Source organism: Protomyctophum parallelum, assembly GCF_964188405.1.
Source record: "Protomyctophum parallelum genome assembly, chromosome: 6".
Classification (NCBI taxonomy): domain Eukaryota; kingdom Metazoa; phylum Chordata; class Actinopteri; order Myctophiformes; family Myctophidae; genus Protomyctophum; species Protomyctophum parallelum.
Genome location: NC_139701.1, coordinates 25,199,609 through 25,226,740, shown reverse-complemented (window position 1 = coordinate 25,226,740; position 27,132 = coordinate 25,199,609). Strand labels below are relative to the sequence as shown.

At 46.2% G+C, this 27,132-nt stretch overlaps 2 protein-coding genes across 8 annotated transcripts in view; one reads left to right on the top strand and one right to left on the bottom strand.

Annotated features, from left to right (window-relative positions):
• palld (palladin, cytoskeletal associated protein) overlaps window positions 1-27,132 on the top strand; it is a 105,315-nt gene that overhangs the window by 55,234 nt on the left and 22,949 nt on the right. The window lies entirely within an intron of this gene.
• LOC310860813 (adenylate kinase 2, mitochondrial-like) lies at window positions 17,547-18,252 on the bottom strand (the record flags this gene model as incomplete). Its single annotated transcript, XM_083768003.1, has 1 exon — window positions 17,547-18,252. Exon 1 carries the CDS (start codon window positions 18,123-18,125, stop codon window positions 17,547-17,549), a length of 579 nt encoding a protein of 192 aa, XP_083624129.1. The 5' UTR covers window positions 18,126-18,252.

Here is a 27,132-nt window from a genome sequence, read left to right as displayed (position 1 = left end):
ATTCAATACGTCACAGAAAATTGAAATTTGTTTCTTAGATAATTGCAAGGAGAGGGCTCGTTCTACCTGTGAAGCGGAACTATTGGTTAAAAGTGAAGTGTCCTTAGTAATAAAATGTCTAATTTGTAAATACCTGAAAAATTCAGATTTTGGCAACCCATGACGCTGCTGCAATTGTGTGAAAGACCTCAAGGTATGGTCATCAAGAAGGTCTCCAAGTTTGGTAATGCCCTTCTCATGCCAGGTCCTAAAGCCTGTGCATGTGGTTTTAATGACTGTGTAGTGTGTACACAGTACGATGGGTGGGTATAGCTTTAATACATCATAATGTTGCTTAATTATGTTTTGTAATTTAACCATTTGCCAAGAACAATAACTTAAGCGGTTAATTAAATAGTAGAAAGTACAGTTATTGGCCTGGGCCGTGGCTCAGCGTCCAGGCATATTGGCCGGTAGCCCGAGTATGGCAGTGTGCCATACTCGGGCATCCCGATCCCGACAGCCTTTACTGCATGTCACTCCCCCATCTCGCTCCCCCATTTACTGTCAGCCTACTGTCTGTCTAAAGTACAGTTATCTTCCTGATATGAAGTATCATTAGTATCAGTAGTAGAAAGTACAGTTATATTCCTATATGAAGTATCAATACAATATTATCAGGAATTCCAGTACTGTGTATCAGTACTTGAGTAAATGTACTTAGTTACTTTCCAACACGGCACACAGCGGCTCACATTTCATCCTGCGAATGATAAATGTCCAGTGCAAGGAGTTTTTTGTGTTTCCTGAATTTCTTTAGAAAAATGCATTTATGCATTTTATTCGTTATGTTTTATTAAATCTTTTGGGGGAAAAAAATCATAAAAATGTTTCCCGACCCGCCGTTTGAGAAACGCTGGTAACGGTATCTCATTACACTGGGGAGAGAAGCCAAGCTGGTAACGGTATCTCATTACACTGGGGAGAGAAGCCAAGCTGGTAACGGTATCTCATTACACTGGGGAGAGAAGCCAAGACTCTAACCCGTGCTGTGTCACACTGACTGAGTTATTTCTGGCGCCGTTCCATCAACACTGAATTGGGTGATAATGAACGTTTATGTGTGCCTTTACACCCAAAATGTGCCTCATAATCTGTTTTGCTAAGTGTTAACAATTTCGCATGAAGACAAATATCCCCACAAGTCATGTTCCTCGGCCATAGCGCAGTGTGTGCACAAACTCTGTCTGCTGTTGTGCTGCAGCCGCAAAACGGACATCTCCGGATGGAATCGCAGAGGAGAATCTGTAGAATGGTGTTTGTTCTGGCTGCTCAGAGGGTCTCGCTCGTGTACACCAGTCTCTATTAATCGCTTTTAGCCTGACGTCCCAGTTTTAGGCATGTCATTTTTTCATCTCAGCTTTGGCCATGTCTTTCCTTTTTTCCTTTTCAATTCACGTTTTTCTTTCTTTCTTTCTTAACTGTAATAATTTACAATTTCTCTATAGTTAAGTGGTTAAGTGGTTAAGTTCCTAAATCACAGAAAAACACAGCGAACTCTTGATTGGGCATCGATGTGGGTTTGGGTTTCTCATGGCTCTAATAACATGGGTCTGACTGCATCATGCAGAGGAAGTGGTTGTGTGCCTTGGCGGGTCGGGAGGACGGCAGGAGAGATGACCTGTAACAACAGGCCCGGCCGGCTGTCTGCGCTGCCTGACGTGTGGTTCCGATACCCGGCCCTGATGCCAGGGGCCAGCGGGAAAGAATGAGAGGAAGCTGTTAGGGGAGAGGCTCAGATTGGCCTGTTGGATCGGAACCAGCGTACCAATGTTTGGACAGGAAGCAGACCCTTTCAGCACACGCATTAAAATGGATTGATTCAGGGGGGTTGGGTAGAGGCCTGGCGCTGCCTTTTTGTATTGGTTTAACGTTTTACTGCCTACCTGGTTACGTCATCATTAATGATGACGTAACCGGCAGTGACTCGGGAGGCGGAGCAGGCCGATTGGGGAATTGGAAGGTTCCCGGTTCGATCATGGTCAGTATCATGTCACTATGATGGTCAGAATCATGTCATTATAATGGTCTACTACATGTCAGTATCAAGGTCAACATCATGTCAACATCATGGTCAACATCATGTCAGCATCATGTCATTATCATGGTCAGTAACATGCTGTATCAGGTCAGTATTATTGACCCCCCCCCCCCCCAACACTAAACGAAGCATATTAAGCTCTCACATTTAAGCAGGTATGCGGGTGTTGTGATGTTATAGAAACATCCTTCTCTTTACCAGCATCTGTTTGAGGATGACGGCCTGTTAAAGAGTGTTTTCAATCCCAGGGTCTTTGCACAGGGGTCTCTGAAGGATGTGGGGCTGTGCTGTAGCTACAGTGTGTCTGACAGGCCGTAATTCAGCGGGCCGAGACCAGGCCTAGCATTTCAGTCTAAGGTCAGCCGTTATGGAGTGAAGTGAATTTACACCCCAGCCTGATGTAGAGAGAGCACCCTGTGATCATCACTGCTGCTGCTGCTCACCAGAGCTTGAACGGTAAACACTGTACTATCTATAAAGCCATATCACACTTGACTGATACCACCTGGAACTTGTAAATCTATCTGTGTGTGTGTATGTGTGTGTGTGTGTGTGCTCGTTTGCATGTGTAGGCCTACTGTATGTGAGTGCATGCATGTGATTGTGTGTGATTGCGTGTGTGCGTGCGTGCGTGCCTATACAAGTGTGCTGGTGTTCACTGTGTTTGAGTGTAAATGCGTATGTGTGTGGGTTTTGCATGTCTTGTGTGCATGTGTGTGTGTATAGTGATGGATGAGGCATTCGGGGGGGTTCAGTGTCCAGTGACAGTTTATCTGAATTGATAGATGTCCCCTCATGCCCGGTGTGACATTCCACAAGAACGCTTGGCATTTCAAAGATATTAAGAGCCATCCGCTGCTCCCTGGCAGATGAGGGAGAAAAACGGCACGCACGTGCATGAACTAGCATGTTGTCACGTAGTTCAACCCCACAAATACCTGTTGGTGATGAATCGATGTCTCCCCAATGGACCCCAACTTGAATGTGGTCAAATACTTCAGTGTGAATGTATCCAACGGTATTTGGTTTTACTTTCAGAACGTATTTTAAGTTTTTAACAAATACATCTTCTACCAATCTTCCAAGTATGTGAATACAATATAACTAGTACATCTGTATGGTACTAGAGTATGTGAATACAATATAACTAGTACATCTGTATGGTACATGTTATACACAATATAACTATAGTACATCTGTATGGTAGAGTATTAACACAATATAAGTAGTACATCTGTATGGTAGAGTATGTTACAAGTAGCACAGCCTGAAGCTCACAATATCTCTCCGGCCAAACAGGGACTGATATGTTTGGTGTCGCATGCACGAGACCGCAGGTTCAAATAACGGGTAGGACGACATGAAACTTACAGATTGCTGCTGGGCTTTTACAGTGTAGGAATATGGATGTTTAAGAGTGGTGTCAATTCTGACTCTGATGTTACATGTTGTACAGTAGTAGACCTAGTAGTAGATAAACAAGGCATTTCATTCATCTTAAAGGACCACCTCATAACTTTTCAACCTATCTTCATATAGTTGGTCCTCAGTAATGTTCATGATAAAATTCCACACAGTCTATTCTCTCATAGGAGGGCTGTGGGCAGTTCAGAAACCCGATCACCAGTTTATAATATATATTTAGATTTTTATTATCGTGAGAACGATGGCTACCATTATCATATTGCAACTTTTCAGGAATAGAAAGCCTGCAGTTTCTATTTGCTTGGATTCCCCATCGATGATGTCACTGGTGGATGGGTTTCTGAACTGCCAACAGCCCTCCCGAGTAGAAAACTTATTGTGGCATTGTATCATGAACATTAGTGAGGAGAGGACCAATTATATGAAGATAGGTGATCCTTTTGATCCGCAAGCTCACAAATCGTCACTCTGCGACTCTCACTTGCGTGACACTGGCGCATAACTAGGTCCAGAGCCATCTAATAGAAGAGTTATGAGGGGGCAGAAACCGAGCGCTCAAACGCTGTTCATGCAGCCTGAAAGGGGGACAAGCTGGAGTTTGAAATACATTGTTTTCAACGAGGGAGGCGCAAATAAAGATTTACTGTTTTAAAGTATTGTACAGTAACAACTAAAGTCTCTATAATGTTTATGTTGTATGATTACTATACAAAACAATCTAAAATAAAGGGATTTAAGATCATTACTGCTGGGCTGTTGCCTGGGCCCAATGCATTTCTGCCTACTTCCGGTCCAGGACTTTTTTGTCCCCATTCTCAATAGAAGTCTATGTAGAAGAGCCGCCATTGGACTGGCCCCATGAAGTGAACAGAGTTTTCGTAACTCTGTCTTACTTTATGACTCTGACTAGGTCTAACTGGGGCTTTAGGAGAGAGACACCCTCATAGATAGTGTAAGTGCATGGAGGTGTGACCGCCATGCTAGTGACTGTGATAATAGAGGCAGCACAGTCTATTATAGGTTGGGATAATCCCTGGGTGGGCGTCGCACACAGAGGCAACAATTATCCCCCAACCAACGTTCTGCATCTCATACAGTAGGACCATGGAATCACTCCTCCGGAGTACTGACACCTCTAATTGTTCTCTGGCACACATCTCATTTTTGGAACATTTTGTGTGTGTGGGGTGGGGTGGGGTGGGGGGTGGTATGACAAACCTGCAGCATCTGTATTCGGGGGAAACCTTGGCAGAAAATAGCAGATCTATAAGCTCGCAACGACTCGTTGAGAGCTTGTAGATCTGCTATTTTGAAATACACAGTATAATGCCCTGGCCGGGGCACACCGGTCAACCACTGTAGAGTTTAAGTGGTTATGCTGTTTTAAATACCGCTACATATATAAGTATACAGTCTATTCACAGCCATTTGGCCAGACCTTACATAAACTTAAGTTCAGTCAGATAACTCACGAATAGATTGAACAAATATTTATTATAGAATGAGAATACAAGTGTGCATATATTTTTATCTTGGCGTTCGGCTCTGCTACATTTTCTCCCTGCTCGGCACAATTATACAGCCATCATTAATCATTAAACATTAACATAAGAGCAGGGAGATAGATATACAACAACAACCCCCCCCCATGGTTGAACAGAAATAGCAGAGCCCTCGGGTGGCGGTGGGAGCAAACAGCGCATAACAACAACCAGGAACCACATGCAGAAGGAAGGCATGGAAGAAGTCTAGGTGAGCTTAAATACTCCGCGTAATTGGTTAGCTGACTGCCACATCAGCTTATATCATGTGGGTCTTGCAAACACTGTATACACCCACATAGTAATGCAGCATATTAACCCCATGAGTATAACTAACTAACTCTGAAAGCTACGTATCATAGCTTTTTCCTATCTGTGGCAGGGCAGGCATGGACTATGTTTTGCACCCTGTCTGTTTGTCCGTGTATGTGTGTACTGATCTGTGATTAGCTAATCTCCGGCACCGTTGGCTGAATCGCAGCACCGCAATTTTTTCACATGGGCCTGTTATAGCGCCTGTTATAGCGCCTGTTATAGCACCACCAGGCCACCAGGAAACACATTTTTCGACAGTACCCCTACAGATTTTATCCAAACATCACGCAAATTGGTACACAGTCTCTCTATTGGTCATTAAACTAAACGGGTCTTTCAGATTCAGTTTTAGTTCAACCCAGCTGATCTCTGCCCCACAAGGGGCCCCCCCAGGCAGGCTCTCTCACCGTTCAGCGATGAATACGAGTCCTCACAAGCACAGTAATACAAGTGTGTGTGTGTGTGTGTGTGTGTGTGTGTGTGTGTGTGTGTGTGTGTGTGTGTGTGTGTGTGTGCGCGTGCGTGCGTGCGCACGTGCCTAGAGAGGAAGTGGTAAAGGTAGACGTGCTGGTGAAGCACACGGTGCAGACAGGCTACCTGGGGCTACAGTTCAGAGGTTGCTATTATGTGTTAAAACGCTGCCAGTAAATGGCAGGGTGTGGAGGTCACGACCCCCACATGCTGCTGCTGCCTCACAGCCTCACTGTTTCCGAGAACACCCCCCCCCCCTCCACCACACAAATCACTATGTATACTTCATTGTTAGTTCAGCTTTTACCTCTCTTCACTGTCTGTCTGTCTGTTTGTCTGTCTTCCTGCCTGCAAAAAACACACACACTGGGACATTTTTGCCAGGTGTGAAGCAGCCTGGCCTACATTTGCACACACCGCTACTGACGACCGTAAAGACGGCTCTAAACACGACCTAGTCATGATTGGCTGCCTCCTAAGCAATGGGAGTCTAAACGGCATACAAAGCCATACTCTGAACGGAACGCTGCAACGCGGAGCAAGTGGCACAGCAGCTAATGTTATGAGCTAACTGGAGCTACAAGAAACCATACCAAAGCACAGTGAGTGCAGCAACAAAATAATGTCGGAAACAAAGGAAAATGGGTGCTACAAGAGTTTGTAGAGCTTGTAGCAAGAGCTTGTAGCACCTGGCAGTTAGGACTGAGTCATTTTCTTGTTTTTTTATCTATTGTAGGGACTTCTGGGGACTATAGCCTTTTGTGGGGACATTTTGCCCTCAGATGTAGTGTAATAAAAGTACAGTACAAACATGCTTTGTTGTGCACTCAGAGAGTGTGTGTGTGTGTGTGTGTGTGTGTGTGTGTGTGTGTGTGTGTGTGTGTGTGTGTGTGTGTGTGTGGCGCATGCGTGCGTGCATGTTCCTCAGGCCAGTGTACTAACATAGTGATAAAAACTAGGGAAGGCCTTAATTAATCCACTGTCTGTATATGGCGTACATAATTATGGCATGTGGATTGACCTCCTCTGGCAGCATAACTGTCATACCAGGGAGATGAAATGGTCACTTTGCTGGATGGAAACCTTGTATGTAAAAAGAAAAAAAGTTACTTTTCATTGGTTCAATATTTATAAAACCCACAGACTCACTTTCACTTACAGAACTGTTCAAAAATAGGACAGATATGAGATTGAGACAAAAAAAAAAAAAGTATGGAGATACAAGGTTTCTATCCGACATCAACGATATGATTGCGGTAGCGGACCTGAACCTCTGTTAAGTCCCATTGAGGCCGTCGTCACGGGAACCTAGTCAACTGACATAAACTGCAGGACCACAAACCTCTCTCTCTCTATCTCCATGTGCCAAACTCATCCGTCTGTGTGTACCCCACACACACACACACACACACACACACACACACACACACACACACACACACACACACACACACTTCCCATTTTAGCCACTAGTCCAGTCTTTCCCCAAGTCTTTAATTTCAAGGAAAGGACCCCCATTTTGCTATGCATTAGACCACAAAACCCCCATAACTCTGAGAGTGTACAAATGGAACCAAATGGACCCATAAGGGTACATTACACACATACAACAAAAGATCTTCAGAACTGAGTTCGCCTTCCACACTGTTATTTGCAATTGATCAGATGTTGTCGACCTATATCCGCAGAGTGTGTGGTTGGATTTCCACTCCACACACTGGAGCTCTCTATCTATACGACCAAATAATAGTATCTAGACTGAGACCTTTAACTAATCAGATTTAAGCGCATTTAAATCCATGTGGTTCATTGTCCATTTGTCATACGTAGCTGTACATGTGCAGTGTTTGTTTAAAAGACCTAATGAGGCAAATGCCCAAATCACAATTCACTCAATAATCACAATTTGTATGACAACTAATCATCCACTAATGTTTCATGAACATGCCAACCCTAACTGCGAGGCCTGCATCTGCAGGCAGTTTGCCGCAGTTAGCCTTGCTTTGCGTTCTCGTTGTGTTGCGAACAGAGCTGCATGGTGGCTGCCAGGACCGGTCGCATATCTGCATGGTGACTCAGAGCTTCCTCTCATCGGTGCGTGTTTGTGTTTATGAGGTGCTGCTCATGAACTCTCTAACGATGTATTAACAATTGCTTTCTTGTCGAGGCGTCGAGGGTGGTTTTTAATGGGAACATGCAGAGTAAAAAGCACACATCAGCTGCATGGCGAGGACTTGGGGCCTGTGGCGGGGTCAACACTAAGCGCACATAATAATCACCGATGTATTGGCCACATAATCATCAATGTATTGACCACATAATCGGTATCGGACGATATTGCTGTTATGGGTCAATATCGGTATCGTCAAATAAAATTGACATTAAACGATGGCAGTAGTCGATGTTTATCTGTTGTTGATAAGCATACATTTTGCGTTGGCTCTGTTGGTGTGTTTGTTATCTGCAGCCTACCAAGCTGTAGATTCTGAACATTAATTTCTTGTATTGAATATATATTTGTTTCTCTGACACAAAATAAGGGGGAAATAAAAACAACAAAAACAACATAAACATACAGTATATCGGTATCAGTATCAGGATAAATTGTTATTTTAAACATTTGTATTGGTATCGGCCAAGAATTTCCATGCCGTGGTCTTCCCAAAAATCCAGAAATAAAGAGAATAGCTAATGCATTGTGAGCTTGTACTGTAGGTCTGCTATTTTCGCGATTGTTGTAGGTGTAGGTTGTGGTTGTAGGTTGTAGGTGATTACCAACGGCTAGAAAACAGCAGGATGTTTGAAGACTGTCTGTCAGAGAGAGGAAGAGAAAGACTGTCTGTCAGAGAGAGGAAGAGAAAGACTGTCTGTCAGAGAGAGGAAGAGAAAGACTGTCTGTCAGAGAGAGGAAGAGAAAGACTGTCTGTCAGAGAGAGGAAGAGAAAGACTGTCTGTCAGAGAGAGGAAGAGAAAGACTGTCTGTCAGAGAGAGGAAGAGAAAGACTGTCTGTCAGAGAGAAGAAGAGAAAGTGAGAGAATGGGGGGGGGGGGGGGGGGAGTAAAAAGAAAGTCCAGCTAGTCACAACGAGAGAGAGGGGAGGGAGATAGACAGACAGACAGAGACACAGAGAGAGAGAGAGAGGGAGGGAGAGACAGAGAGACAGAGAGACAGAGAGAGAGAGAGAGAGAGAGAGAGAGAGAGAGAGAAAGACATCATTCCACAGCAGTAAGAGATATGGGCAGTCCTTAAAAGGACATGGGAGACACAGGATTGGTTGAGAAAGCAGATGGGGAAGCCACAGGATTGGCCAGAACGCTTAGAGTGACCTGCTGGGGGGAAACGGAGTAGCACTCCATATAAGGAAGGAAGTTCTTGGGGCTGACCCCTTCATAACAGGGGGGGGGGGGGCTGTCAGTAGTCAAGTACCGTATGAACCTGAGGCGTTGATTGATTATTTGCATTTTCTATTACACTTTACTCCACTACAATTATCTGTCATAATTATTCATAGCCTACAACACTATAAATACAACAGACCACTTATTTTATACTATGGCCATTTTGAAATAGATTTACACAAGCTTGTAGGTCTGACACAACAACTTTTATACATTTATGTTGGTTATTTTGACGCCAATACAGTACTTTTTTACTCCACTACGTTTTTGAATGTGGGCCCTTACTTAAGTGTTTGTACACTGACTGGGGCAATGATATGTGTGTGTTCTTCCCCCACTGCTGCAGAGCAGGGTGTATGCTGTGTGTGTGTGTGTGTGTGTGTGTGTGTGTGTGTGTGTGTGTGTGTGTGTGTGTGTGTGTGTGTGTGTGTGTGTGTGTATGCTGTGTGTGTTCATGTGTTGACAACATGGAAACAGAGTGTCCTCATTGATCTTCTCACAGAGATCATTGTGTGCTTCCCAGGAGAGAACGCACTGCTGTTAATTTCACACGCACACACGCACACACACACAGTTAGTATTACTATACTTGTGAGGACATCAACATTTTAGGAAGTACATTTTATGTAAGCTTGTACCGACGCCGTAGTTTGGCTAATAGTCAGTGCACGACACAAGCAATTACGTATAAATTAGGCATATCTCAAATCCCTACAGCCAAATTGTGTATTTCACTTGTCGCTATACATTTGGTAATGTCCCCACAAGTATAGTAGTACAAACACATACACACACACGCTCAGGGAATGACGTTGTTTCCGGATGAAGTCGAGCAAAGATGACCTGCCGGGAGAGGTGTGTGTGTGTGTGTGTGTGTGTGTGTGTGTGTGAGAGAGAGAGAGAGAGAGAGAGAGAGAGTGCGTGCATGCCCGTTGTTGTTGTGTATTGTCAGACATACACAAACAGACCAGCGTTCAGTACACCCGAAAAAGAGATAGAGACACATACCACTTCCACTTGTGGATGATGTGGTGTGTGTGTTAATTACAGGGTGTGTGTGTGTGTGTGTGTGTGTGTGTGTGTGTGTGTGTGTGTGTGTGTGTGCATGTGCGTGTGTGACATGATATCTAATTGTATGCAGGCTGTTCATGACTGTTGATATGGGGACGCTGTGAGCGACATGACTCAACACTATAGGGAGATGAGTCGCATACACACAGGAGACCCTCTCCCCCGAACCAAGAGTTGGCTTCGTACGACGCTTAAAAGGTCTTTAAATAAATACGTTTTGAAATGCCTATGGGAAAAATGCATTGGGATTCATTTCCTGGGTCACTCGTCGTTCTGAAAGAGGGAGGGACTGCGACGCTCTATAGAGGGTATGCGAGTGACATCATCATCATACCCAGAAGTTACGCGGGAACGCCTACTGAGTGGCATAAAAACTACTTTCTGGCCTTGACAGACCATACATCCAAACAGAAAAGTCCTATCTGATTGCATTAGATGACGTTAAACTCACTTTGCCACTCACTTTGCTACTCGATTTGCCACTCAATGTATGCATGTGCATACCCTCTATTACACACTGGCAACTACAGTTCCACCCGTGCCACATTTTACAGTTCCGTCCTGATTTTGGAGAGTCTAGAGAGCCCTAGACCACCGATTACCAATGCCTTGACCAATATTGTCAAAAAGTATAAAATGTCTAAGCAATTTAAACTTGGCATCCCTAATTCTCTGTAGGAGATGCTTCCGCAAATTGTCTCAAAGTTTCAAAACTCTTTAATAACTTAAAAAATATATATCCAATCTCCAAGCTGTCACAAACACACACATTGTTGTGTTGATACAGTACATTGTGATCGTGTAGTTTAGCTTTTTTATTTGTATTTTTTTAATAGGGCTTAATTATACTTCAGAACGCATAGGTTACATACAGCACAGGTTCCCACACTTTTCAGGCTGCGACCCCCCCCCCCCCCAAATATTTGAACTGGGGTCTACACCCCACCCTGACAAGCTCGGGTAGATATTGTGACAAACAAGCTCACAACGCCTCTGCCTCGTACTGTGAGGCGTTGTGAGCCTATATCAGGTATTTTCACAATGTTTGCCCCTTTCTTACGTAACATGTGACTAATTTGGCCAATTTGCTATTAAAAAGGATAAAAGGGCCTTAAAAGTCATTAAATTGTAACTTTATAAATGTGCACATATACGCTGCATACACTTATACTTTATTTTGGTTTGTTCACTGTTGAGTGAGAAAACAATGTTGCACATTAAACAAATAATCTGGGGACGCCTAAAAAAGTCTGGGAACCACTGGAATACAGTACACTACAGTAACTGCCGATACAGACATCATCAAAAGGGTCAACTAATGGTCGAAATGTCGGCCAGACTGATATATTGGTCTGGCTTTACTGACAAGTGTCAACACCCTCGTTCAAACACATATCAGCCCCCCCAAGGCAACCATAAAGCACCTCCTCCTCCTCCTCCTCCTCCTCCTCAACGTGACTCACCTCCTGACAGGACAGACAGGAGCAGAATGCTACTGGAACAGCCAGCCCATCCCCTAAAAATAGACGCATTCCACACCAAAATAGAACTGATTATTAATGCCCCAAAAAAGCTTTTATATCAGCGCAAAAGAATGAAAGAGGAAAAACTCATATTGAGAAAGCACCGCACCGATTGGTCCATTCGTTCGTACTGTATGTACATACGGTGGGGTTGTGTATCCACCAGACAAACCAAAGGTTTTCCTAGGACAGTACAAAAGTTCCTTGAATACTCTGGGTTACGTAAAACTCACGCAAAGAATATTTTGCCGTTGTTCCGTGTGCTCGTCGATAAAAGGGATGTCATTGTTTAAACGTGCAAAAAAAGGACGGCTAAGATTTCTGCGTGGGCTATGAGAATCAACACATCCTGGATATAGTTTCCGGATAGGGTGTAGAGACCCAAAAAAAAGAGACGCTATCTCATTTGTGTCATTTTGAGACAAAAGATGACCGTTCAAGTGATGATGATTTCTCCAAAGATAAATGAAAGTGATTTCCTGCCCTGAGTCATTGAGTAAAGCATTGTACATGCTCACAGCGGGAGCTATAATGTAATGAGATCTGGGTGTCTCTTGTCTGTAATCCTTCTCTCTCAGCCCTCTCTTGTCTTTTTTTGTCCGACTCCAAAAGAAGTGGAGCGAAAGCTGCTGTTATTCTTGGGTTGCCTGACTGCATTTGGGAAGTTCCTAGGTCAGCAACTCACCCCACAAGTAAAATCCTCTGGTTTTTAATTCATCCATTCGTAACTCAGAGAGTGTGCAACCATCTGCACACTCCCTGAGTTAAAGCTGCAATCCTGAACTTATTGAACTTATTCTAATGAATTATGTTTATATAGATTGGAGTGTCTTTCTACTCTTTCATTGAGACATTTAGACCCTGTGTCGGGTAGGACAGTAAGTGTTACTGCCTGAGGCTCATGAGCGGCAATATCTCCCCTGGCCAAGCAGGGATTCCCACTGATAGATGTTTGGTCTCACATTTTGAATCCAGTGAAGGACTTAAAAGTGCATGTTTCAGCACTGAGGATTATTATTACATTGTAGCAGTGTCGTTTCATAGTCTTTATTCATAATATTGAGTCTTTATTAGAGCTTTTAGTCTGAAAGGGGTTGGGTGTGTGTGTGTTGGGGGGGGAGCTTTTATTGTGAAGGGGAGGAGCCCTGCGGCTCAGACAGACCAGAGTCTGACTCATGCAGAGAAAGGCAGGCTGACTCTGTCACCGTCTGACCGCTCAGCACTCTATATATGCTGCTCCGTACCTGGCAGCCACACACACACACTTTACACTGTAACTGCAGGGAGGGAGATACCTGAGCTGCCTCAAGACTCAGACCGCAACAACCAAAAGGTAAAACACTCTTTAATTACTTCCTCGTGTAAAACTGACAATTTAGTTAGGCTGACTTAAATAGACTTTCAGCAGGGAGAGTGAGAATGGACAGAGAGAATGATGGAGAGAGAGAGAGTGTGGTGTCTTTGAACTTTGAGAGAGAGAGAGAGTCAGACAGTGAGAAAGCACATTGCAAAGTTATTGGCTTTGCCTCTCCGTGGCAGTGAGAAATTACACTCTCAACTTTGTTTAAAAATACGACAATGGCTCTGGACAAACCGCAGGTTTTTGAATCACTTTATCATCTCCTAGAGCTGAAAATGGGCAGAGTTGAATGGATGAAGAAGACGGAATGGTCTTTTTTTGTATGTTTGCATGGGTTTGCCAAGTTCAGCCAGTTAATGTCTAAAGCATGTGTGTGTGTGTGTGTGTGTGTGTGTGTGTGTGTGTGTGTGTGTGTGTGTGTGTGTGTGTGTGTGTGTGTGTGTGTGTGTGTGTGTGTGTGTCTCATGTCTACCAGAATGGATGTGCGGTTTTTGTCTGGGACACAGAGAGACTGCAGAGTGAGTGAGAGAGATACCCATTCATTTGCTGGGAGGCTTGGGAAAAGGTAGTCGGTTTCAAACTCTTAAAGAAAGAAATTATAACAAAAAGGAACAAATTAAAACAATAAATTGCCTACTGGATACGAGTGTTGTTGAGCCTGTTGTATCTCCATCAGTTTGTTTGTGGTTGGAGACTGATGGATTAGTTAACAATACAGTGCTTTAGGAGAGGTGGGGGTCTAGTTGGCTGGCTCGGCTCCCCTGTAGGCTATCTGCCAGACACTCATACCTCCCTCTCTCTCTCTCCCCTCATTCTCCTCCGACTGCTCTCCTGCTGCTAATCCCATTTGATGGCGATGTCCTTCCCATTCCAAGCCAGGCAAGAATTCCGTGAGCATTCCAGCTACAGAGAGAAAAAAATGAACCCACAGTAGAGAGAGAGAGAGACAGAGACAGAGACAGAGACAGAGACAGAGACAGAGACAGAGACAGAGACAGAGAGAGAGAGAAAGAAATAGGTCCTCATGCACCTTCACCCACCTTCTCTATGAAATGTCACCGCATACAGAAGGAGGTATTGAACAGAGCGAGGGGGGAGCCGGGAATCAAGGGGTCTGGTTGGAATAAGACAAATGCTCTGTGCAGCCTTTCTACTGAGACCAGGAGGGGTGGTGGGGGGGGGGGGGGGGGAGTAGGGTAGGGGGGAAGGAAAACAGTCTGTTTCTGTTTTATGTGGTGTGTGTGCAATTAGGAGTCAGAGAGAGAGACGGGGAGCAGAGAGGGGGATGGGGGTACAAAGGGAGGAGGGATGCAGGGACGAGGGAGTCGTATCGAGGTTGAGAAATAAATGGTAAAGGTACGGAGAGAGACATCAAGTTGACAGTTAAGGTACGGATAGAGACATCAAGTTGACAGCTGAAGCCTGATTTATACGCCGGTGTAGCACGCGGAACAAGTTGATGTACAAGCTCAGCGAGTTGCATCGCAGTGCAACTCGCACCCAATTACAGCCAAAGCTATTATTTTGAAAATAAAGCTAAACTAAAAACAGAAACAAAATACACATAGCAGGTTTAATACATGGAGGGTGTTTTGTTCTCCGCTGCGGTGCACGTGCGTCACGTCGGAGACGGACAAACCCCCCCCCATGTTGGGGTTCTCCCCATACAGCACCCCAAGTTCATAGGGGTCGCCACGCAGGCCCGTGGGATGATCCCGCCCGGGGCTGTTGTTGGAAAGTTGGACAGAGTTCCTGAGCCTGTGCTCTCTCTTTCTCTCTCTCTCTCTGAGCAGAGAATGAGGGATTTTGTGTGTGTGTGTGTGTGTGTGTGTGTGCGTGCGTGCGTGCGAGAGTCAGCTGATGATATGGGTCAGTTCAGCTTGTTATCCTGGGTTATAAACCTCCGCCCAGGACTTGGACAGCATTTAGACGCCATTAAGCTCCAATAGCCTCATTATGTGTGTGTGTGTGTGTGCGTGTTAGTGTGTGTGTTTGTGTGTGCGCTCGCTCTATATGTGTACACCTGAATTTAAGAGCTCCACTTCAGTTTCCTGATGAGAGTTCGAGATTATCTTGTGTGGTATTTCTACTTTAGTAGATTAGTAGATAATACACTGTAGAGACAAAGGAAAGGTGTGTGTGTGTGTGTGTGTGTGTGTGTGAGGGTGTGTGTGTGTGTGTGTGTGTGTGTGTGTGTGCGTGTGTGTGTGAGAGAGAGAGACCCACTGACTGTACCACCCAAGCTTTGAGTATTTGGACCCCCATCTGAACAGAGTTTGTGCCAGGGACACCCAGAAAAGATTTTGATTTGATTTTGATTTTTTATTAAGGATCCCCATTAGCTGGTGCCGTAGCAACCAGCTGGTCTTCCTGGGGTCCAGAGAAGATTTGTGTTAAAAAAATAGCAGCTGTACAAGCTCGCAGCACAGCAGAAATGAGCTTGTAGATCTAGTACGATTGTGATGCTATACATTAACTACTTTTCCTGGGGACCCCCTGGAACCCCTCCCACTTTGAGAACCCCCGCCCGTAGAGTTTATTATATTGAACAATATTTAGACGTTACTTTGTGGAGATGCATGTCTCTTTGCCTGTTTATGTATGAGAGTTTATCTTGTGGAGTGATTTATCTCCTGTGAGCACGTGAAGTTGATGTCAGCGCTAAACACCACTCCACTCCGCTGCTGATGATATCTCCAATGTTTTCTTTTAGAATCCAGTAAACCATCATTATCTGTCTTCCCCACCCAACACACACACAAACACAAACAAACACACACACACACAGTACTGCGAAAGACTTCCTCAGTCTCTGTCATATGACATGGGGAGGCAAGTCATTCAGATGCCTGGTTACGAAGGAACCAGGTGTCGCTCCAACATCATACCGTGGTGTCAGAGGTGAGTACAAGACGGATTTAAGCTAAGAACGACGATTGAGACATCGACCTAAGGACTTTATACCAGCCCTTGACTTAGGGCTCGGTTACATTGGTCCTTCAGTCTTCTGGAAGAGACGCCAGCCCACGGAGCATTACGCACCAGCCAGCTGACATCTCGACGGCCTGGTAACCACACAGGCCCGTCACCAGTTAAAACCTAAGGAGACGCCTTACAAACGTCTACATACAAGTCCAAACTCACCTAAGGAGACGCCTTACAAACGTCTACATACAAGTCCAAACTCACCCACTGAGAATTTTCATCATGTCCCAGCAGGGTGATAGTCAACTCGAAACTGTGCTACGCACCCTCGCGGAGGCTACTGCCGCCTCTACCGCCCAGGAGAAGCGCCACGCGGAGACTACTGCCGCCCTTACAGCCGCCATCAAGGACGCCTCCGCCGTCCAGGTCTCTTGAGGCGAGCTGGTATAAAGTCCTTAGGTCGATGTCACGATCTTGGTTCTTAGCTTAAATCCATCTTTGCTCGCGTAGGCACCTATATTCTATATATCCCAGTGTTGAGATGTCAGAGGTGGCGCCAGAATTGGCGGCTAAGCAGTTCGGCTTCGGGGTAGATGACCTGCGGCGTCGAGGCGTCGGGCCTGCCCATGAGGAGGTGATTCGGCGTCACCGGATCCGGGTCTGCTGCGTTCGAGGACACATAACCCAGGGGCCTGGAATTCAGGATGGCCTCGATTAGCACTGTCGACAGTACCTCCTCGGGCACAGTTTGTGCACCCAGGATCACTCGGAGTATCGTTTTGACGGATCTCACCTCCCTCTCCCAGGCGCCCCCGAAGTGTGGGGCCCCTGGTGGGCTGAACACGATATCGACTTGTAGGGGGGACATCTTGGCTTTGAGTTCCGGCTTCAGGTTTCTCTCAGCTCCCTGCTTCCTCCAACGAAGTTCGTGCCCCGATCAGACCTCAGTTCAATGGGTTTGCCCCTGCGTGCCATAAAGTGGCGGAGGGACATAAGGAATGAGTCCGTGGTCATGTTGGTTAGGAGTTCCAGGTGCATGGCTCGTGTCGTGAGGCACTTGAATATGATGCCCCATCGCTTTTCCGTCCTCCTACCGCACTTTATGGTGAGTGGCCTACTGATAGGTTCAGGACTGGTTGTGTGGGCCATAGGTTCTCTGCCAGGGTGAGGAATGAGGGGACCTTACTCCAGCGGTCTCCACTGGCGATCTCTTGAAGCGTTTTGCCCCTCGTGATATCGTCCGCTGGATTGCTCGTTGTGCTTATGTAGCGCCATTCTGTGGCTTCTGTGAGTGACTGTATCCGTCACTCTGTGCCCCACGAAAACTTTGTAGGTGCACGATTGAGATCGCAGCCAGTGCAGGACTGTGGTGGAATCTGTCCAGAGAACTTGGGCTGCGATGGTTACGGTGAGCTCCTCTCTGTAGATTACATGTTTTACCTTGATGCGTTAGGTTTATAGGTCGCCGCGGTAGGAGAGAAGGCAGCTACGATGGCGGTAAAGACAACGTTGGGTGTCTGGGCAGCATCGACAGCTGTGTGCAGGCCCCGTTTGCTGTAGTACTGCACCAGAGGCACCGTCTGGCGGTGGTACGCGTCCAGGCGTGAGCGCAGTGTCGACTCATTGTCATCGCTGCGTCTCATCAGGGGTTCGCCCGTCACATTGTCTTTCATGTGTTCTTTGGGAGGGTAGAACTCTTCGTTATAGGAGCGTCCACTCGCCTGGTGAATTAGCCTGCCACAGATCCTGCGGACCAGCAGAGAGTCATCAACAGCGAACTCAATCACAGAGTCCAGATTCTCTTGTCTCTTGTACATCAAGTCATCGAGCATCTCTGCTTGTTTGACCGTGCGGGGGAAACCATCCAACAAGAAACCATTCTTGCAGGGTGGCGTGTCCAGGTTCTTCTCGATGAGTTCTACCACCGTCTCGTCACTGACCAGTTTTCCAGCATCCATGGTCTCCTTAAGCCTCTTGCCGTGCTCAGAGCCTGATGCCACCATGGCTCTCAGCATGTCTCCTGTGGCCAGGTGGCATACACAGTACTGATCCGCCAGCCACGGGGCCTGCGTCCCTTTGCCGGCCCCGGGCGGTCAGAGCAAAATCGCCCGAATCCCCTTTTGCACGTCGGCTACGGCCTCTTTCAACTGTGCGCTGGGGGCCAATGCGCTGGGGGCCATTGTCTGTACGCTGGCCGAGCCCTAAGTCAAGGGCTGATCTGGTCTGGGATAATGCAGAGAGATGCCAACCTTAGCTTAGTCGTAAGGGATGGATACGGGGTCTCTTGAGGCGAGCTGGTATAAAGTCCTTAGGTCGATGTAACGATCTTTACTCGCTTAGGCACCTATATTTATAGTGTTGAGATGTCAGAGGTGACCTCTGACACCACGGTTATGATGTCGGAGCGACACCTGGTTCCTTCGTAACAGTTCCCAAACCTTTTCTGGACCAGGGCCTACTTTCAGCCTGCCGTGTTAAGTGGTCAGATGGGTGAGCCTGGTGCATTTTTTCAGAGCATGTTTATTTCAATGATCGATCAAAACGATTGTATTTCAAAGCTTGGATCAAGTTCTGAACATGAGTTGGCTCTGTACTTGGACCACTTTTTATGTCAACACCAAATGCTTTCGCCAAACTCCAAGCTCACATTAAGTAGATCTATTTTTGGCTGATGTTTCGGCCAAGAAACATTTTTTATTTTCTTTATTTTTGATATAATCACCTCTGTCGGGTAGAAACCTTATGCCCAAATTCAGGATTCAAATTAAAAAACAACAAAAGTAGCAGATATACAAGCTCAAAACGCACCACTTCATGACCAATCAGGGCATTAATTTACGAGAAACAAACCCACAAAAAGTTTGAATATGGAGATAAGAGTTTCTGCACGACAGCAACGATATACTTTTTAATTGCGAACGCAGTGAGCCACTTACTATGACAGCAGGGGCTGAGTGTCTGTGTGTGTGTGTGTCACGCTGTGTGGTGTCACGCTGTTACACCACCGGCCCGCCACCAGAGGGCGCAGCTGTGGCACGCACGCACGCACACACACACACACACACACACACACACAGGGCGCAGCTGTAGCACACACACACACAACCACACACACACGAGCTGCGTTCGCTTCACGCGTTTGCGCGTCTTACTTGTATATTACCATTAAAATCTTAAAATGCAACACCCTCGCGGCCCACACAGTGGCCCCGGCCCACAGGTTGGGAATCCCTTGCAGCAGCTGACACATGCACCAATCACACTGCGTCTGCCTGTCTGTCAACGATTACGTCCAGTCAGACACACGGACATTTAGTCACAGCCTGTCAGCCCTGCTCGTCACGCTGTCACAGCCTTCTCCTCTTTGGAAAGGAGTCGAGCCAGTTCAGTTTGACGCCTTGTTTTGGTGATGCAATGCCTCCATGGTCGATGCACGTCAATCAGCTATGAACCAGTGTGTGTGTGTGTGTGTGTGTGTGTGTGTGTGTGTGTGTGTGTGTGTGAGAGAGAGAGTGAGAGTGTGTGTACAGCTCAAAGGTAGAGAACTAAAAGAAGCAGGTCCAGGTTATACTCTTTGGATCCTGTGTGTGTGTGTGTGTGTGTGAGTGTTTGCACAGTCAAATGGGCAGTTCTAATTTAACTCTTTGAAAGTGTCCTAGACTACAGATTGTGGATGTTTTGATCTGTCACAAAGTGCAAAATATTGAGTTGATTAATTTGGAGACAAACTGAACCTTATTTATTCAACCCGGAACCACCCCTTATTCATACACTATCTACTGTATCACTATCGATCTACAAGCTCCAACATATGGTATAAGGTTAGAACCACCCCTTATTCATACACTATCTATCACTATCGATCTACAAGCTCCAACATATGGTATAAGGTTACAAATCTGGACACAGCTCTAGTAAGGGTCCATTTTCTCACTCTCAATAGTTACATTTCACTGTGCAGGCGCCCCAAAACAACACATATCTCACCCCAGTGTGACTGTGGCTGTGGTCGCCCCCGTATGCACTACGTCCCCCACAATTATTCACCTTACATTCCTGCAGTGATAAGCTCCGTGACGGGACCACGCTTAAGCCCGGTTTATACCTCGCCGCACAATGAACATAGTCGATCTACAAGCCTGCAGGGCTCCGCGGGAGTGACATGTTGTAGGCTTATATAGATTGGCTATGTTCTCCACGTGACACCACTGTACGGCGAAGCTTGAATCTGGCCTTAAACTCCAGCTATGTGGTTCTGTAACTGTTTTCCAAGGGCGGGTGACAGGGGCATGTGTTTGTTTTTGGGAGGTGTGATATACCCCGCCAGGTCGGGCCATCTGATTGTTTGGGTATTACATCGCTCAACCCTTGACAAGGTCACACTTCCCGCTAAAGCCAAAGACACACCACACAAACAAATGTTACTGGGAAATGCAAACAAGTAGATATACCCTCCTCTCCCCCTTTTTTCCCAACTCAACACCTGTCGTACGATGCTCCAGGGAGAATTGGGGAAGTTAGCAGATGGCCTCACATTGTGCCGGCCGGGCCTTTATTTTAACGAGGAACAAAGAACGCCTCCGTGGTCGGTCACTACAGGAAGCTCCTCTCATGTTGTTTGTTTACAGAAGGAACCCCCTTATTACCAGCTATTATTTACACTCAACAACTTCCTGTCCTGTCCTCTGTCGGCTTCCTGTCATGGGATCGGAGGCCAATAAAACGTCTCGTCTCGTTTTCCGTCTTCTTCTTGGTCTTCCCCACTGGTCAGTTGCAGCAGTGGTGGCACTAACGAGACACTCCCCTGCAAAAACCCAGACAGGCAGGACGGTGGTTAAAGTCTCATATGCTTAGCCAGTACCGGGCCCAGACTGTGTTGCCAGATCTGGGGTGAGAAACAAGCCCAAACTTGAACCCTATATATATCGGATATTTGAAAATAGCCGATCTACAAGCTCAAAGTTGCGAGCAATACTAGGAAGGAAGCCCAAAACACACTTTAGAAACTAGCTTAAAGCCCTATCCAAGTGCCAGAAGTCACTTATAATAAGCAGACATGGCAACACTGACGTCCGCTGTCAGGATAACTACACAGTGTGTACCGTAGTGTTGCTTCGTTCGTCCGCCCCAGGCTTTTGTAGTCCAGGAAGCACAAACAAGCCTCGCTGGGTAAACACGACCATTAGCCAAGCTAATTAAAGTCTTCATTGATTTAAAAAGGATTGTCGGAACAGAGAGAAAGAGAGGAGCGAGCATCTGGCGAACTCCTGCGGCAGCTAGCCGGACCGGCCTGGGCATGGTTGTGATTTAGCTGGAGTTAAAGATGCACTTACTCCAGTGTTAGCTGCACCATAAAGCTAAGCCCGGGCCCATCAAGTTCAGTGACGCCAGTAATGTTTCTGTATCGGAACCTAAACCATTCTCACTTTACATCGCCAGACAGCAGGAAGTCTATTCAAACGGGGCTTTTGTTGTTTAGTTTTTTTTCTCCCCACATCTCCGTTTCCATCTTAAAAGAATTTACAGACCGATGGGACGCTGGCCCAAGAGAAACCGTTTTTCTTTTTCAAGGATGAGAAGAAAGAAAAAATGCGATTTTAACTGCTTTGCCTATTTATACCGACGAATGTAGGGCGGAGCGAGGTTAGGCTAATGTAGTGTTACAGTTGGACTGCAATGCCTAGTTTGTCCTTCGCCGTACGACGACCACAGCAGATCTATAAGCCCACAACACGTTGCATCCACGCCGTGTTGTGGGCTTGTAGATCGACAATGGTTGGCGCTCAACACTGTGGTGACACGAAGCATAAATCAGGCTTAATACTCTCTCTCTTTCTCTCTCTCTCCCCCGACTCTGGCCCAGAGCTCTGTGGGCCAGTTGGCTCGCCACACCACAGCAAAAACACAGGGCCGTTGGCATGGCGACAACCCTCCCCTCTCCACCACAGGGAAGACAAGGAAGAGAGAGGGAGAGAGAGAGAGAGAGAGAAATGCAGGCTGTCCCCTTGCCATTCATTTAGTGACTTTATAAATGATCCCTTTGCGAATTTCACTGCATATGTTATTAGTATGTTCACACATAGAGCACAGCATTTGACATGGAAGCTTTGTACTCTACTCTGTATGTTAACATCCAGTACCGTCCATTTGGAACCAAATGGACCCAGGCCATGGGGTCCATTTGTTTCCAATTGTACACGCTCTGAGTTAAACGTTCCATTTGTACACTCTGACCGAGTGTACTGTCCACTCTTAAATTGTATGCTCTGAGTTAAAGTTCAATTGTACACGCTCTGAGTTAAATGTACTGAGTAGGCTACATCAGCGCAGGCCTGCATTCAGTCCAAATGACAGAGTGGCAGTTGGAGTTGGTCGGAGAGGGCAGTCTGGGTCCGGGACGGTCCCGTCCAGCTGTGAGCGGTCAGCGCGGTCTGGCTGGACTCTGATGCGTCACCGCGTTCACACAGCGTTTGTGCAGAGCTTTGCACGGGCCATTAAACCATGGATGCCCACAGTAAAGCACTGACCTTTAAACACTCGCTGCGGTAAAAGGACCGTCCGAAAAAACTACCATCCCGTTGAGTGACCCTGTTATTCAGATTGAAGCCAACCACAGCGGTGCCCTTTAAGGTGGCAGGCCCAATCCATTGGCTATTACATGAAGCATACAGTATAGCCCGAGCCATATTCTGGGCATCATGCTGTAATAACATTCAGCAATCTATGGGAATACGACTTCCGCTGTAAGTAATTAGGCCTACATAACAGATGCAAATACTGTGTAACTGCTTGAATGGGAAATTATGCTTAGACACAGCCAGAGAGCCAGACAGAGGAGACTGTAGCTGCTGTGTTGGTTTTTAGCACACATTTCACATGCCTTTTACTTACAATACAGTTGAAACTTGAACCCTTGAAATATTGAATTATTAGTTTTAGCCATTTGCTATGTACCTAGTTTTTGGAGGTAAAAAAGTAGTATTGTGGAGTATGGTAAAAGTCGATGGTGACGTCATATGCATGAGTGACGGCTTTCGATGGTGACGTATATGTCGATCAGTGTCGGGTGGATTAAAGGAAATGCCTCCATATGTAATTTGTAAGTTGATTAGCGGTATACTGTGGTAACGTTTGCCCCGTTTGATGCATATTTATCGGCGACATGGACGAAAACTATTACTTGCGCGCTCTGTTGCGCAAGTAATAATATGAGAGAGAGAGAGAGAGAGAGAGAGAGTCTTTGTAATGAATGAAGATAAGTAGTTTGTTTGGAATCAGCAGCTTGATATACAAAGAGAAGCACACCTTTTAAGGCAAGGAGGTGATGTCAGTTACAGCTGGCTATCGTCCACACTCTGCCTCCCGCTCAGGACCCACTCAGGAGAATTCCTGAGTGGAGAGGGGAGAAAAAAAGAACCTCCCCGGCATAATTTCAGATATATTTAGCCAGCTTTATATAATGTGATATTCTCTGTGTGGGCAGGGAGCCATCAGACGGGTATTAAAATCACAGGCACGCGGTGAAAAACTTTTGAAAAGGTCTCAGAGTTCTTCACATGCCGAAGAGGCAGTAAATGGGGTCTGTTGGGGAGAGACTGAGGGAGGGAAAGAGAGAGAGAGAGAGAGAGAGAGAGAGAGCGCTGAGGAGGAAATTAAGTGCGTTTCCCCTCCGCATGAGCGCCGGGGCCGGGCCCACTTCTGCCCCGACGCACAAGAGAGCACAGCCAAAAAAGGAATGAAACCGATTCGGACCGCTGTAGGCTCCGGGAGCTGCCAAACTATTCCTGTAAAAGCAACTCTTTTTCGGCGGGGCCCTGAACAGAAGACCTAAAGGGGGGTGGGGGGGAAACGTACAACAGACACACACCAGAGAAAGAAACCAGGACAGATCATCCTCATTCTCGTGCTCTTGTGATCAGTGGCCTCACTCCTCAATCATTCATCCATCGCCCTTCCCACAACACACACCCCCTGCGAGCAGAGCTACGAGTCATGACAGATCAAGAGTGATTGTGTTATTATCAAAATAATGATATGTTTGTTTGGGCACGCTGGATGCTCTGCAGGGGGGCCGGGGGATGGCGTTGGAACACACCAAAAATAAACTGTGGCTGGGATAGGACAATCAGTCAGCCCTGATTCTGGCTCATGCACTTGGACGCGTCGCGTCCGTTTCTTAAGCGTTCACCTCCTCTCTTTGATTGCGCTTCTGAAGCTGGAGTTAGATAATGGCTGATCAACAAACTCACACCGGGGCATGCTGTAACATGTTGTGAGCTTGTCGATCAGCCATTGTGCGTGACATTGCGTGCAACAAAGTATATCTGCTTTATATGTATGTACTTAACAGTGAAAAAAAGAGAGAGACAGACAGACAGACAGACAGACAGACAGACAGAGGATAATAAAGCTGGGGCGTTCCTCTGCATTCTCACAGATGAGAAATAGTAGGGAGAAAGGAAGGAGAGAAGAGGAGGGGAAAAAAAGCCTCCACTGATTATTCCACATCTGGAAGAGATTTGGCGAAGTGAACTCGGTCCTTGTGGACTCCTGACGGCACACACCAGCTCGGATGTGTGTTCCTCGCACAGACACTGACATTAAAAGGAACTAGAGGTTTATTGCTGCCTTCAACCTTTCCCAAAGACCCATGTCATTCCACTACAAGCCCTTAAAAAGTTCACTTCTTTTCTCCCCTGGTTCCCCAAAGCTAGTGCATGGTCCTTTTTAAAACACTCCTGGGTTTTTAAACGTCCCCAACAGTGACTTTAGCTCTGGCCTGAGACTCGTATCTCCCACACGGATGAAAAAGAGGCCGGATACAGTAGTGCGTCTGTCTCTCTCTCTCTCTCTCGCTCTCCCTCTTCCCATTTCTCTCTCTCCGTCTCTACTCTTGCTCAATTTCCTGTCTCTCTACAACTGTTGTGTGAAAATAAAAGCACCAAAGTGCCTAAAAGTGCCTTTAAAATGATGTAGATGTTGTATGATCTTGGTCAAAGTGATGCAACACAACTTGTGTTACTGTTAGAACATCCCAGCACATTCTGAATGATGTGAGACACATCTCTGCCATGCCACGCCTCTAAGTACACGGTCGTACGATGGTGTTGCAGGCCAAAAGTAACTGATCTAAAAGCTCCTAAAGCATCACATAAATGTGAGCTTGTAGAATGTTTTTTTTTAGCCTTGCGACACCATTGTGAAACTAGATATAAATCAGGCTTTATTGTTAATAACTTTAAGGTTTGACGAACGGGGGAGTGGATGGAGAACACGGCGGCTCCGACCAAACTGGTCTCCCTGTTATTGAACGTATCGCCATTCCCTGATGTGTTGTCGACAGGCTGGGCCAATTTTAACAAGTCTTTGTTAAGCACTGGAAGGCTGATAGCATATCAGACCGTGCTCCTGGCGCAGCCGTTTCCTTCCCAGAAATCACACACACACACACACACACACACACACACACACACACACACACACACACACACACACACACACACACACACACACACACACACACACACACACACACACACACACACACACACACACACACACACACACACACACACACAAACCTATGGGACCTCGTCGGTTACCACCCTGTAATCACAGAAGAATAAAAAACACACTAATTCCCGTTCAACACCCCTGTATCCATCCATATTACAAAACCACTTAGTAAACTCAGGCTAATAAGCGTCTACCATGTGGTTCCCAACCTTTCTGGATCAGGTCCAACTTGAAAACTCCACCCATCTGACCACTTAACACAGCTGCTGCTAAAGGGTTAGTTCAGATTTTCTGGTCTGGTTTTGGTGAATAGTAACTTAGTTCCGGTCATTTGGTGGGGCTCTGGGGGCCACGCATTAAAAATATATGAATCCACAAAACGTTGTATTGTTGACCTATTTCTACTACTGTATATAGAGGCACTTTCATTCAACTATCGACTGTATTCCGGGTTGGATCAATGGAACTAGCATAGTATACGTCATAATAATTATGCGGTTTAACAAGTTTTGACTTCGACTCAAGTCACAAATTTGATGACTTTAGACTCAACTTGATTGAATTAAACTTCAATCCACTTAAACCTCAATGACTTGTGACTTAATTGTCTCCTCTGACTGGCAGAAGGAACGCTCCCATCTGCTCGGTAGCCTAGGACGCATATCATTTCCCCAGTTTGGAACAGATATCAGGCTTTCCTCCGAGGTGGAAAGTGTGGTGACGCGAGGTTATCTGCTCGGTGACGTCCCTGCCAGTGCTGTTGTGACAGCGTGTGTTGGATAGGGAGCGCAGGCTCCCTATGCCTAATTAGAGACAGACAGACTGCCTGCTTTCTTAACAGTTTTTTAACAGCGTGTCTCATATTTGTTGGGGGAGGCCTTATCTGCCCCCAGCAGCCATATAAGTTAAGTGTGTGTGTGTGTGTGTGTGTGTGTGTGTGTGTGTGTGTGTGTGTGTGTGTGTGTGCGCGCATGCGCGCGGGCACATGTTTGATTAGAAGAGGCGAACAGGCGGTGTTTACCTCATAAAGTGCTTGGGGGCTAATTTAAACTCAGAGTCGATATTAACACTCATATAGTTCATCTGTGTGACTCCTCCCCCACCCCCGTCCCCCGCGGTGCTGATCAGAGCCTGCAGGCAGTAACATGTTCCTCATGCGGTCTCCGTGTGGCCTGTGTGAGTCACACTGAGCCGTGTGTGTGTGTGTGTGTGTGTGTGTGGATTTCAAGCACATCTTTATTATGTGCTTGACATCTTGGTCTCGCTGGGAGGGGGGGGGGGGGGGGGGGGGGGTAGGTGCTTTGAACGGAATGACTGTTTCAACCTTTCAACCTTGTCCCATTTAGCCACATAATTACACTCACTCTGTTGGGTGAAAATAGCCAATCTACAACGTCACACTGCAACACATTGCAACGTGTTATGAGCTTGTAGATTGGTTATTTATTTCCCCCAAAAAGAGAGAGGGACATTTACAAATGCAATAATTCTACTAATATTTATTAA